The sequence below is a fragment of the Arachis stenosperma genome, chromosome 3, assembly GCF_014773155.1.
Source record: "Arachis stenosperma cultivar V10309 chromosome 3, arast.V10309.gnm1.PFL2, whole genome shotgun sequence".
Lineage (NCBI taxonomy): Eukaryota > Viridiplantae > Streptophyta > Magnoliopsida > Fabales > Fabaceae > Arachis > Arachis stenosperma.
Genome location: NC_080379.1, coordinates 105240604 through 105252708, shown reverse-complemented (window position 1 = coordinate 105252708; position 12105 = coordinate 105240604). Strand labels below are relative to the sequence as shown.

General features: G+C 33.8%; 1 protein-coding gene across 2 annotated transcripts; it reads left to right on the top strand.

The window, feature by feature from the left end:
• Positions 1-300: 300 nt before the first annotated feature.
• LOC130966911 (membrane magnesium transporter-like) lies at positions 301-2735 on the top strand. 2 transcript variants are annotated; one of them, XM_057891731.1, is made up of 5 exons: positions 301-583; positions 886-1057; positions 1145-1197; positions 1279-1379; positions 2415-2735. In XM_057891731.1, the coding sequence occupies exons 2-5, from the start codon at positions 985-987 to the stop codon at positions 2506-2508; spliced, it is 321 nt and encodes a 106-aa protein (XP_057747714.1). In that variant the 5' UTR covers positions 301-583; positions 886-984; the 3' UTR covers positions 2509-2735. The 2 variants fall into 2 exon arrangements, with proteins under 2 accessions (XP_057747714.1, XP_057747715.1); XM_057891732.1 differs by lacking the exon at positions 301-583 and having other exon boundaries at positions 600-1057.
• The last annotated feature ends 9370 nt before the right edge of the window (positions 2736-12105 follow it).

Genomic DNA, 12105 nt, shown 5'->3' with positions numbered 1-12105 from the left:
GAGCATTCTCCTCCAACATGCTTAGCTCGCCTTGAGTTGTTACAGCCATTGTTCTAAAAATCGGATCGGTCGGTTCAATTAGGTTAATTGAAAATCGGTCACCAAACCAGTCTAATTAGACTAAAAAACCATTTAATAAAAGATCGGTCAAAAAATCGATCAAACCGGCGATTAATTAGTGAACCAATAGAACTAACCGATTTTTTAGAGGTTTTCTGGTTTGATAATCCCCTCCAAAACAGCGCCGTTTTGGTGCTTAAAAAAAAACAAATAAACCCTACAACTAAAGAACCCAACGCAGCCATAAGCCATCCACTCATCTCCTCTCTTCTCTAAAAATTCAAATTGAAGCTTTGAAAGAACAAAGAAGAAAACCCTAGCCCCTGGCCCCCAGCCACCTAGCCCCGCAGCCTCCACAGCCACTGTAGGAAGCTCTTTGGCCGTTGTGTCTCCTCTGTTCGAGTTGTCTCTCTGCGTTCGCCGGTGTCGCCGTCTACACTACTCGGCCACCACCTTCACGCGAAGGACTCTGCTGCTCGCCCTTCTTCTCTTCTCCGATAAGCACTGATCTACTCCTTCTTCAGTTGCGTTTTTTTTTTGCTAATTTTTATGATTGTGTTGTATATATTCTGATTACTGAGTTAAATGTATAGATTCTGAGATATTGGATCCTGAATTAATTTTATGGATATTAGAATCTCAGACTTTTTTCCCAGATTTTTGTTGTTTCAAGATTTTGAATTAGAGTCTTGAAAATAAACCCGGTCAATATTTTGGTTCGGTCGTTTAGATCAAAGCAAACCAAGCTTCACTTTGGCGCAGATAGGCCCTGTTTTTACTTTTTATTCAACGCAAAGATGATGGTAACTTGGTTTGTGTGGACAGCCACCGGGGTTGGGCATCTGGCGATTTACACATACCTCTCACAGTCCAAAACCTCAGAATTCATCAAGTAGATCGATCTGCATTGTCACCCTCCAAATCATGGCTTTAGGTTTTGCCATCGGAGTCTTCGGTGTTCTCATTCTTTTTCACGCCGCTTATTCAACCATCCAATGTATATATATCCCTTCAAACATATCATTTCCTTTCTCTATTTTACCTTCTTCAATGGAATCTAATTCTGGTTCTGATTTTGTTGTAGATAGGGGTTTGCTCAAGATCACCGAAGAAGAGTTTTCAGGGCCTCCCTTCAATGTAATAATTACTCTTTCATCTTTGAATCTTCTTACAATGATGCGTTTTTTATTATCCAATTTATGGTTTTTGGGATCGCAGGTGGTGACTGAGCTATCTCTGGGGCTAGTTCTTTGTATGTGGGCTGCGTTAACTGTGCCGGGGAAGTTTCTGTCCATACACCCAGATTCTGAGGAGAATAGGTAATTTAATTCATTCTTTTTAGTTTCATGTGAGTGCTAGATTCTAGTGAGTTTTAAGTAGTTTGTGCTTGATTTCATTTTGCTGTCATGATGATTTGCTAATTAATTATTATAAGATGGGCCGTTGAAGTGGTTCACATAGGTTTAATTTGTTTCCAAACAAAAGCTATGATATGATTAAAGTTCTGTCGGTTGCTGGCTATTTTCTGAGTTGAGGCTTTAGTTGGCAGAGAGCACCATGATAGTCAAGGAATGGAAATATAGAGAATAATATCTGGGATGTAAATAGAATAGGTCTAGTTGACGCCAGGGTTTAAAAGAGAGGTGAATATACCGCCGGAAAATAAATCTGACTTTGGAGCAGCATTGCTGTGAGAATTTGGGTTGTTATAGTTGCAATTCAGTTTAAGTTTGGTCTAACTTGATCAATTGATCTTATTCAGCCGCTTCATCTATAGGTCATCTTTGTCTTCCGCTGTACTTAATAGAGAGGGATAGTAGGTTTTTATGTTAAAGGTGACTTGAGAAAAATATAATCCCACCTTATGCATTTTCCGTGAGGAGTGAAAAGCCAAACAGAAAGGGAAAAAACAGATTCAACTTTTCCTGTTTATTTACACAAATCAAATCCAGAGTGTCCTACCATTCCGTGTGTAGCTGGTGGTCTAGGATCATGTTGTTTTATGTGTTCATTGCATTGGAATTTGCAAGGATCCATTAATTTGCAATGATCAGCGATGTGTTCATTCACAATCTCTCAGTAGATGAAAGGTGGTAGGCAGCTGGCTTTGACAAATATACTCACTATCAACATTTCATCAAGAAGAGAAGAGACAAGGAAGATATCTCACTGTTTCTGCAAAGGAATTTTACATTTGCAAAAGTTTATTATTTCTTCCTTTGTTTATGTTGTGCAGCTGCCCTCATAGTTGAAGTACATGACTATAATATACAATTCTACATACTAGCTGCTGATCAATCTCACATGTTATGAATCATTTGAATCTCAATCAGAGTTTGTCTCCTTTGGTGCAGGATTGTTTCTTTGCCTGCTAACCTTGACTTCATGATCTTCAACCACCGAGGCAAGGTCTTCCCTGTGGAAATGGATTTGAAGCTGAAACAATGATGACTTTAGGATATCCCTCTTTTGAGGATTAAAGATATTTTCCCCGGAACATTTTAGAATTTTGGATTTGAATTTGATAATTTCATTGGTTTATCTAGGTCTCTTTGCACCTTCCTTTTGTAGCTTATATATACTTCAGATTCCTGTACTGGCTGCTTAGCACTTACTGATAATGTTGACATCATATTATCACTTAAATCATTATGAAGAAATAGCTTGCACTTTAACCTTCTTAGTTGTTGTGCACAAGTTTTCTAACCGGAGGAATATTTTTGAAAACGTAGCTCTTCAAGCACCATGTTATTCTTAGAATTTGGCAACATTTTCAAGCTACAATAATAAAGTTTATTTTGGTAGTTGGGAGAGTAGTTGACCTGGAAGCTAAATGTTGATAAATGCCAAAATTTAGGGTCGTCTTTGCAAGTAGTTTCGAAACACAAGACCTTACAGTTGCTATGACATGATTGATAGATATTTATTGACGCATAATAATTGCATAAGACAGGTAAGATCAAGTCATAACTCATATACAGCAACATGCAATGGGCAAATCTCATAATGTGATCTAGTAAGTAATTGAAAGATCTTTATACCTACATTAAAAGCAACAATTTGATTTTTGAAATTGGTAGATGAATCAACTGGGAGGGGGAAACAATTGGAATGCGGTGTAATACGGCTCGTGTGGCCCATTTTAACAGAGATGTAATAAACTTTAGGTCAAGTTGTGATTGTGTTTCACATGGGACCACATGTTATGTCTAGCCGGATCTCAACTTGTAAAACTGCGATCCATAAATGCAAAAAATCATAGATAAAATCTGGAAAAAAAAGGTTAGATAGTGGACAACATTATATTAAATACCCAAATAATTCTTCTTAATTCTAACATATCATATATGTACTAATTTGTTCTAGCAATTTGTGATCCTTTTCCAATTTTGGATCAGATGTTCACAATGTCACAAACTGTAATGTTTCTGCTTCAGCACAAAAGCACACATTATCAAACAAAGTAACAATTTGGTTTTAGAAAATTTTAAGAAATACCTCTCAGATAACAAACCAAAGAGTATTAAAATTATATTCATAAGCATGTGCTATGCTGCAAAATTATTTGGGGAATTGAATGGGAAAATCGTGTTTGGGAGGGAGGCAAATGTGATAAGTAAAACAGAATAGGTTCCAAGAAACAACGATAGCAAAGTGTTCTTCCATAACATCTTCACTTGATCTTCATTCTTCAAGTGTCTTATTGCTGTCATTTTGGTGCTAAGAGTGAGAGACTTCTGACAAACAAAGGAGCTGACCATCTAGAAAGAGAAATAGATCCTTTCAATTGTTGTTGTAAAATGTGATTTTTCACTTTACACTATTTAAGTGGAACTAAAAAAAAAATGAGAAAAGATATTAAACATATAAAATCACACTTGACAATATTAATTTAGCCAAAAAAAATTGAAAAAATTTATTCTCGAAATAAAAGTTTATGTTGTCTTTATATGAGTTTGGCTATTTATTTTGATACTAACATCTTAGGGAAATATATAGCATAAAAATAAAAAACTTGGGATGGAGATTTTATAGAAAAGTCATGAAGTTAATTAATTAATATTTAACATAAGTTAAATTGGGTGAATTATATTTTTTTTATTCCAAAATCACAAGTATATTTCTATTATAAATTTTTATTTTATATAATGCAGATACTTTTGGCCTAAAATAACATTGACATTTAAGCGTTTTAATATCTTGGTTAATTCATTTACAGAAAATTCATAGAAGTCGCCTTCATCAAAATCTTTTGATTGCTTAACAATTTGGTCTTGTTTGTTTATTTAACATTTTTCAGTTATTTTTTGAAAATTATAAGATTGATTTTTTTTTTGAGTTGTTGTTCTGGGTTATTAATTTTCTGAATTTAAGTTGATAGTGTTATAGTGCAGTGCTTCAATACATTGTTTATGTTGTTTATATTTTTATTATTTGAATTTGGAATAGCTGTTAGTAATATTATGTGTATTTTGATTTTTGTTAGTTATAAATGTTAATTTTTGTTGTAAGATTGAATTTTTTTTGACTTGTTAATTTTGGGTTATTGATTTTTCTGATTTTAAGTTGATGGTGTTATGATGCAGTGCTTCAATGCATTGTTTATGTTGTTATATTTTATTATTTGAAATTAGAATAACTGATGGTGATATTATGTGGATTTTAATTTTTGTCAGTTATAACTGTTAATTTTTGAAGTTATTTGTGAATTTTTAATGGATATTTAATATATAAAATTATAAAATTTTAAATTTTATTAGTTTAGAAAACATTAAATCTAAATATTTAAAAGTATATATTAAATTTTTAATAATTTTATTTTATATTTAATTAATCCAATTGAACTTCTAAACCATTAAATCAGTCATTCTACCGATATATTGACCGGTCTGGTTCTCGCAACTTTGGCTATAGCCAAACATTTTCATATTCTCAACATACAAGAAGTTCTCCGCCTACCACACGCTCTTCAAACAATGATAAAACAACACCACAAATTACGAACTTCAAATTTCAAACCACACATGCGAACTGAGTCCCGCATGGTTAAAAATATTACCTGTAAATAAGAGATTCTGGCTGTGATGACTCACCAGTAGAGACAGCACCAGCGTGAAAAGAGAAGTGTCTATCCCCTAGGAAATCTGTTACCGGCCTAAACACACGGTCATTGTTGCTAAGGGCCAACGTCTCTACAATTTTCTCCTTACAAGTGTGAAGCCATCTCAGTGCATCCTCACGAGAACGAAAATCCTTGAACACAACATTACTAAAACCATCCACCTGGGCCTTGCAATGAACCCAAGAGGTGTAAATACCAAGTTGTTTCCTTACCTTCACTGCATAAAAGGGAAACGCCTTCCTCCCTCTTTGGAACGAACAAAACAACAACAAATAAAGGATACCAAAGAGGTCTCTCAACCATGTAACGTCCAAATAATGGGTATTTGTAGTGACCCAATTTGAAGGGCCCGCAGTCTCGTCAACACTCTCACAACCATTACTTAACCATGATTTTAATTCCTCCTTAGATTAAAGTAACACATTAGAGATCATTTATTAATTTTCTTACTTCCTACTTAAATAGGACATGTTAAATCACTCTTCTACCTCAGCCCATGACAACAATAAAGACGTCTCACGGCCCACAAATTCAGCCCAACAGAATACACAAATTCAATTATAATTTTAGTCTTTATCTTATCTTATAGTTATCTGTATCTTTATCTCTATCTTATGTTTATCTTATCTTTTATCTTTTATAGACTAATGCTCTATATATACTTAATTTTACCTTCATAGTGAACAATTCAATCAAGCAACAATCAATAAAATTTCTTCATCTTTTCTTTTCTTTCATTATTATTCTTTCACAATTTTATCTTTGTATACTCTTTCCATTTTATTATGGTATCAGAGCTCCTCTTGAGCTCTGCTGACATCCATGGATCAAGGAGAAAGGGCACAACAGCAACTTCATCCGGAGCCTCTTTTGGACCTTTCGTCAACCCAACACTTTTCTTTCATGGCACTTCCTTTCAATGAAGAAGCTCGTCCTTCAAACCAACTTGAGCTTTTGCCAAGTCCAACTATTCATTATCTTTGTTCTTTCAATACTTTTTCTATCGTTAACAATTCTTCAAATCGAGATTCATTCTTGAATACTTGGATCATTGATTCTGGTGCCACAGATCACATTGCATCAAATTTGTCTTGGTTTATTTCTTACACACAAATTTTTTCTATTATTGTTCATTTACCAAATGGTTCTCAAGCTACTGTTTCTTATAAAGGCATCGTTCAATTTTCACCATCCTTGATTCTTCATGATGTTCTTTATTTACCTCATTTCAACTTTAATATTATCTCTGTTTCAAAAATTACTTCAGTACTCACATGTAAACTCACTTTTTCATCTTCTTTTTGCACTTTACAGAGCAACAATTTGGGGACGATTGATTTGGCCAGAATGAGAGAGGGATTATATGTCTTTGAACCCAATTTCGGTAAAAATTCATTCACTACACATTCCATAAATTTCATCCAATCTCCACCCATTACACCTTCCAATATATGGCATTTTTGTTTAGGACACCCTTCTGGGCAAAGACTTAATCATTTACATAAACAATTTCCTTTTATCTCTATGCATCATGATGAGGCTTGTGACATTTGTCATCTTTCTAAGCAAAAGAAACTTTCATTTTCTCAAAGTTTTAACAAAGCCAATGCAAGTTTTGATTTATTACATTTTGATATTTGGGGTCCGTTTCGACAAAGCTCTATTCATAATCATATATATTTTTTTACTATTGTTGATGATTTTAGCCGTTTTACATGGGTTACTTTATTAAAATCAAAAGGAGAAGTGCAAAATCAAATAAAAAATTTTATTACTTTAATTGAAACACAATTCAACTCCAAAGTCAAAACTATTCGTTCCGATAATGGACCAGAATTTATTTTACCTGATTTTTATGCTTCAAAGGGCATTATTCATCAACGTAGTTGTGTTGAAACTCCTCAACAAAATGGAAGGGTAGAACGCAAGCATTAACATATTTTAAATATAGCTCGTGCTCTTATGTTTCAATCTAATTTACCATCATCTTTTTGGTCTTATGCTGTTAGACATGCTGTTTATCTACTTAACAGACTTCCATCATCCGTAATTAATTTTAAAACACCATTTGAGATTATATTCAATCATCCACCAAATTATCATGACCTTAAAGTTTTTGGATGCTTATGTTTTTTTTCTACCCTAATGGCAAATAGATCAAAATTTGATCCAAGAGCCAAAAAGGCTGTATTTATTGGCTTTCAAAGTGGTTTTAAAGGATATATTGTTTATGTTTTAGAAGATAAAAGAATTGAGATTTCTAGAAACGTGATTTTTTATGAAATGATCTTGCCCTTAGTCACAAAAAATGCCCAATTCCATACACTCGGCCCAACATTGCCAAACACACCTTCTCAAAAACAAGATTCAGTTAGTCTTCCAGTTGAACCCTCACCTATACCCATTGACCCAACTCCACCTAGTTCTTTATTTTCTCCAACAACCTCTCCCTCTTTCTCACTATCGTTACCTAGCCAAGTTGAACCCATGACCACCGAATCACTTTCAACACAGACACCCATCTCTCCTTCCGCACTAGACACCAGTCCACCATCACCTTCTCATCCCCCGTCACCTTCTTCACCACCTGAGCAACCCCATCCTCGTCATTCCGACCGACCTCACCGACCTCTAGCATACCTCTCTGATTACTTGTGTAATTCCTCTCTCATCTCTACAAATCAATCTCCCTCAAAGTGCAAGTATCCTTTATCTTCAGTCATGTCTTTTTCTTCTCTTTCATATTCACATAAAAGGTTTCTTTTATCTCTATATTCTGACATTGAGCCAAAGTCTTTTAAGGATGCCAATCAACACTCTAATTGGCGTAGTGCTATGAAAGATGAGTTGGATGCTCTTGAGCTAAACAAAACTTGGCGTCTTGTTGATTGCCCTGCAGGGGTTAAGCCGGTTGGCTGTAAATGGGTCTATCGCATCAAACGCAAGCCTGATGGTTCAGTTGATCGATATAAAGCACGCCTTGTGGCTAAAGGGTTCACTCAAACTGAAGGTGTTAATTTTTTAGAAACTTTCTCCCCTGTTGTCAAGCCTGCCACCATCAGATTAGTTTTGGCATTGGCCTCTATGAAGCGTTGGCCCATACATCAGTTGGATGTCAATAATGCTTTCTTACATGGGGATCTTTTTGAGGATGTTTATATGACTCTGCCACCCGGATTTACATCTCCTCAACCGAATCAATGCTGTAAGCTACTAAAGTCACTGTATGGTTTACGACAATCTAGTCGTATGTGGTATGACAAACTTTCTCATCTTTTGCTATCTCATGGATATCAGCAGACCTCATCTGATTATATCCTATTTGTTAAATTCATTGGTGATCAAATTTCTATCCTTCTAGTCTATGTTGACGACATTGTTCTCACTGGTAATTCCATTTCTGAACTTGCTACCATTAAGTCTATTTTGCACCAACACTTCCGAATTAAAGACTTGGGCCCATTAAAATATTTTTTGGGTATCGAAGTTGCTCAATCAGAGAAGGGAATTTGCTTATCTCAAAGAAAATACTGTCTTGATCTTTTAGAGGATTCTGGTTTATTAGGTGCTAAACCTGCTTCTATTCCAATGGATAATACCACAAGACTATATCAAGACAAAAGTCCCCTGCTATCCGACCCTTTTGTATATCGCCATTTGGTTGGCCGTCTTATCTATCTCACCACTACTCGACCGGACATCATGTATGCAACTCAACAATTAAGTCAATTCATGGCATCTCCTACTGAATCTCATCTTCAAGCTGCCAAGCATGTGTTACGATATCTGAAAACTAGTCCCGGCAAAGGACTTTTCTTTTCAAGGGAATCAGAAATTCAGCTTCTTGGCTTCAGTGACTCTGATTGGGCTGGATGTCCTGACACTCGACGATCTTTAACAGGTTATTGTTTCTTCTTAGGCAATTCTTTAGTCTCTTGGAAGACCAAGAAACAAATCACCGTTGCCCGCTCATCCACGGAAGCAGAATATCGTGCACTTGCCAACACAACTTGTGAACTTCAATGGATACTAAATGTGTTACAATTTTTACGCATATCCCCTATTCGCCCACCAGTTTTATATTGTGATAATCAGAGTGCTCTTCATATTGCTGCTAACCCGGTTTTTCATCAACGAACCAAACATTTAGAGGTTGATTGTCACTTGGTTCGACAAAAAGCTCAAGCTGGAGTGATGAAATTTCTTCCAATTCCTTCTTCTGGGCAACTAGCCGACATCTTCACCAAACCTTTGTCTCCTCAACCCTTCCATCTTAATCTGAATAAGCTTAGTATTCTTGACATCTTTCATCCTCCAGCTTGCGGGGGCGTATTAAATCACTCTTCTACCTCAGCCCATGACAACAATAAAGACGTCTCACGGCCCACAAATTCAGCCCAACAGAATACACAAATTCAATTATAATTTTAGTCTTTATCTTATCTTATAGTTATCTGTATCTTTATCTCTATCTTATGTTTATCTTATCTTTTATCTTTTATAGACTAATGCTTTATATATACTTACTTTTACCTTCATAGTGAATAATTCAATCAAGCAACAATCAATAAAATTTCTTCATCTTTTCTTTTCTTTCATTATTATTCTTTCACAATTTTATCTTTGTATACTCTTTCCATTTTATTAGGACATGTATATCTGTCACACTCACCTGACTCCTGAAAAGGCATGGTCCCAAAGTAATAATGGTCATGCAAAAGAGAACCTTGGAGACCGCGCCATCAAATCCAGCGGTCCACATTTAATCTACTATTCATTTTGAATTTTCACATGGAATAAGTTTTCTTCTTTCCCACTCATTCATGATATTCGAATTAGATTTCAACTAGCAGCTAAACAGGCTATGCTTAGGGGTGGCAATATGTACCCTACCCGCGATAGGGTTGCCAACTCGATTCGCAGTAGGTAGGGTAGGGTGCGGGTAGGATTTTCGTGCGGGTCGGGTAGGGTACGGGTTGAGTCTCAACCCTACCCGACCAACCCGCACCTTATATATGTATATACTTATATAAAAATATTTTTAAGTGGACGTTGAACCAAATACCTCTCATTAAATGTAAAAGATTCTTAGTCATTAAAAGAAGATCATTAATTGATAATTTAATAAACTTTTTTTTTATATAAAAGTCAATTCTATTTTAAATTATCATAAATTTATATAATAATATTGCATCTTTTTTTGTAATCTGCGGGTAGGCTCGAGTACCTGCGGGTTAAGAGCGGGTAGGGTTAGGGTTGAGATATTCTCAACCCGCAGGTAGGGTAGGGTTGAGTTTATATAAAAATCTCAACATGCGGATAGGGTTAGGATTGGCTCCAAACACTACCATACCCTACCCATTGCCACCCCTAACTATACTGTGCCTATTCAGCAGCCTTTCTATTATTTTTAAGAAATTAATTTTAATATTTTTATTTTTAAAATTATAAATTTCATAAAATAATTTAAAAATTAAGAATAATATATATATATATATATATATATATATAAATTTTATAAGTTATTTAACTTTTAAAACGTATAAAAATTATAAATTTAAATTAAATAAAATATTATAAAATTATTATGTTATTATTTTGTGTAACAAAATCAAGATAAATATTTACAAAGTAATCATATATAAATATTATATAAGTCTATTTATTTATTTTTTCAACGGTATTTAATTTGAAGCAAAGATAAAAATTTATATTCAAAGCGTTTTTTATCTTCTTGAATAATTCTAATAAACAAAAAATTTTTTTATTTTAATTTTATATTCAATTTATTAAATTATTTTTTGTTTTATTATTTTTCAAAAATTATTAATTTATATTTTCATTATATTTTCTTACTGTATCACACACTATTATTTTCTCTTACTATTATTCTCTATATACATATCTGTCATTGTATGACCAATATTGTTGTATTATCTTGTTCTCTTTATTTTTCAATTTCTTCTTCTCTTCCACCATCTTTTCACTCGATCATAATTAATTATCACCAAGTACCATTATCGTAACTTTTAATCTTGTCTATCACTTTGATCTATAATCATTTATTCTTTTAACTTTTATGAGTCGTTGAAATGTTAAAAGAATTCGTTTTTGTTCTTTTGAATATAGATACATAAAGACAATAAATTTTTCTTCATGTGCGTATTAAGTTGTCTTATTGTTCCATTAAGATAAAATTTAGGACATAAATAAAGCATTCAAAATTTTTGCTCAAATGATCAAAATTTGATATCAGAAGTCCTTAAAAATAAAATCAAAAGACTATTATTTTTAATTAATATAATAAAAAATAGTACACTATTATAAATTTTCAACTAATAATTATAAATTTAAGTTATAATTTAATATAGTATCTTAGAACAGAAGACTGTCATTGCTTTTCACATTTAACTGCTATTATATAAGTTTTATATTTGCTTTATTGTGTAGATTAATTAAACTATACTTAAGTGGAGGAGTTAATTAAGAAGGATATAACTGAAAAAAAATTTTGGACCCCAAAACTCATATTTTTCCATTATATATTGTTATAGATAACTGTGCCAACCCTAAACCCTTCCTTGGAAGAAAAACCTAAGCCCTTGTTTGGATTCAAACCCTTTCTGTATAACTGTCGTCGTGGGTGTGCCACTATTAGCAGATTTAGGTCTAGGGTTATATCTACGGCTGCAACACAATAATACTTGACACTTAACAGCAACATAGAATATCCTAACCGTCTAACTTATATCAACAACAAAACATCCAAATTATATAACCAGCCACCCACTATATCAATGACTAATTTTGAATAAACACTAAATTTCATGATCTTGGGTAAAAACAAGAAACTTCTTTTCCGCTCCATTATAAGAAAATCGAAACTTCGCCGCTCATAAAAAGGTTTTCAACCAAAGAAATTT

Coding starts and splice junctions, on each gene's coding strand:
- LOC130966911 (XM_057891731.1), top strand. CDS start 985: ATGGCTTTAGGTTTTGCCATCGGAGTCTTCGGTGTTCTCATTCTTTTT. Junction 1,058..1,144: donor CGCTTATTCAACCATCCAAT/GTATATATATCC, acceptor ATTTTGTTGTAG/ATAGGGGTTTGCTCAAGATC. Junction 1,198..1,278: donor TTTCAGGGCCTCCCTTCAAT/GTAATAATTACT, acceptor TTGGGATCGCAG/GTGGTGACTGAGCTATCTCT.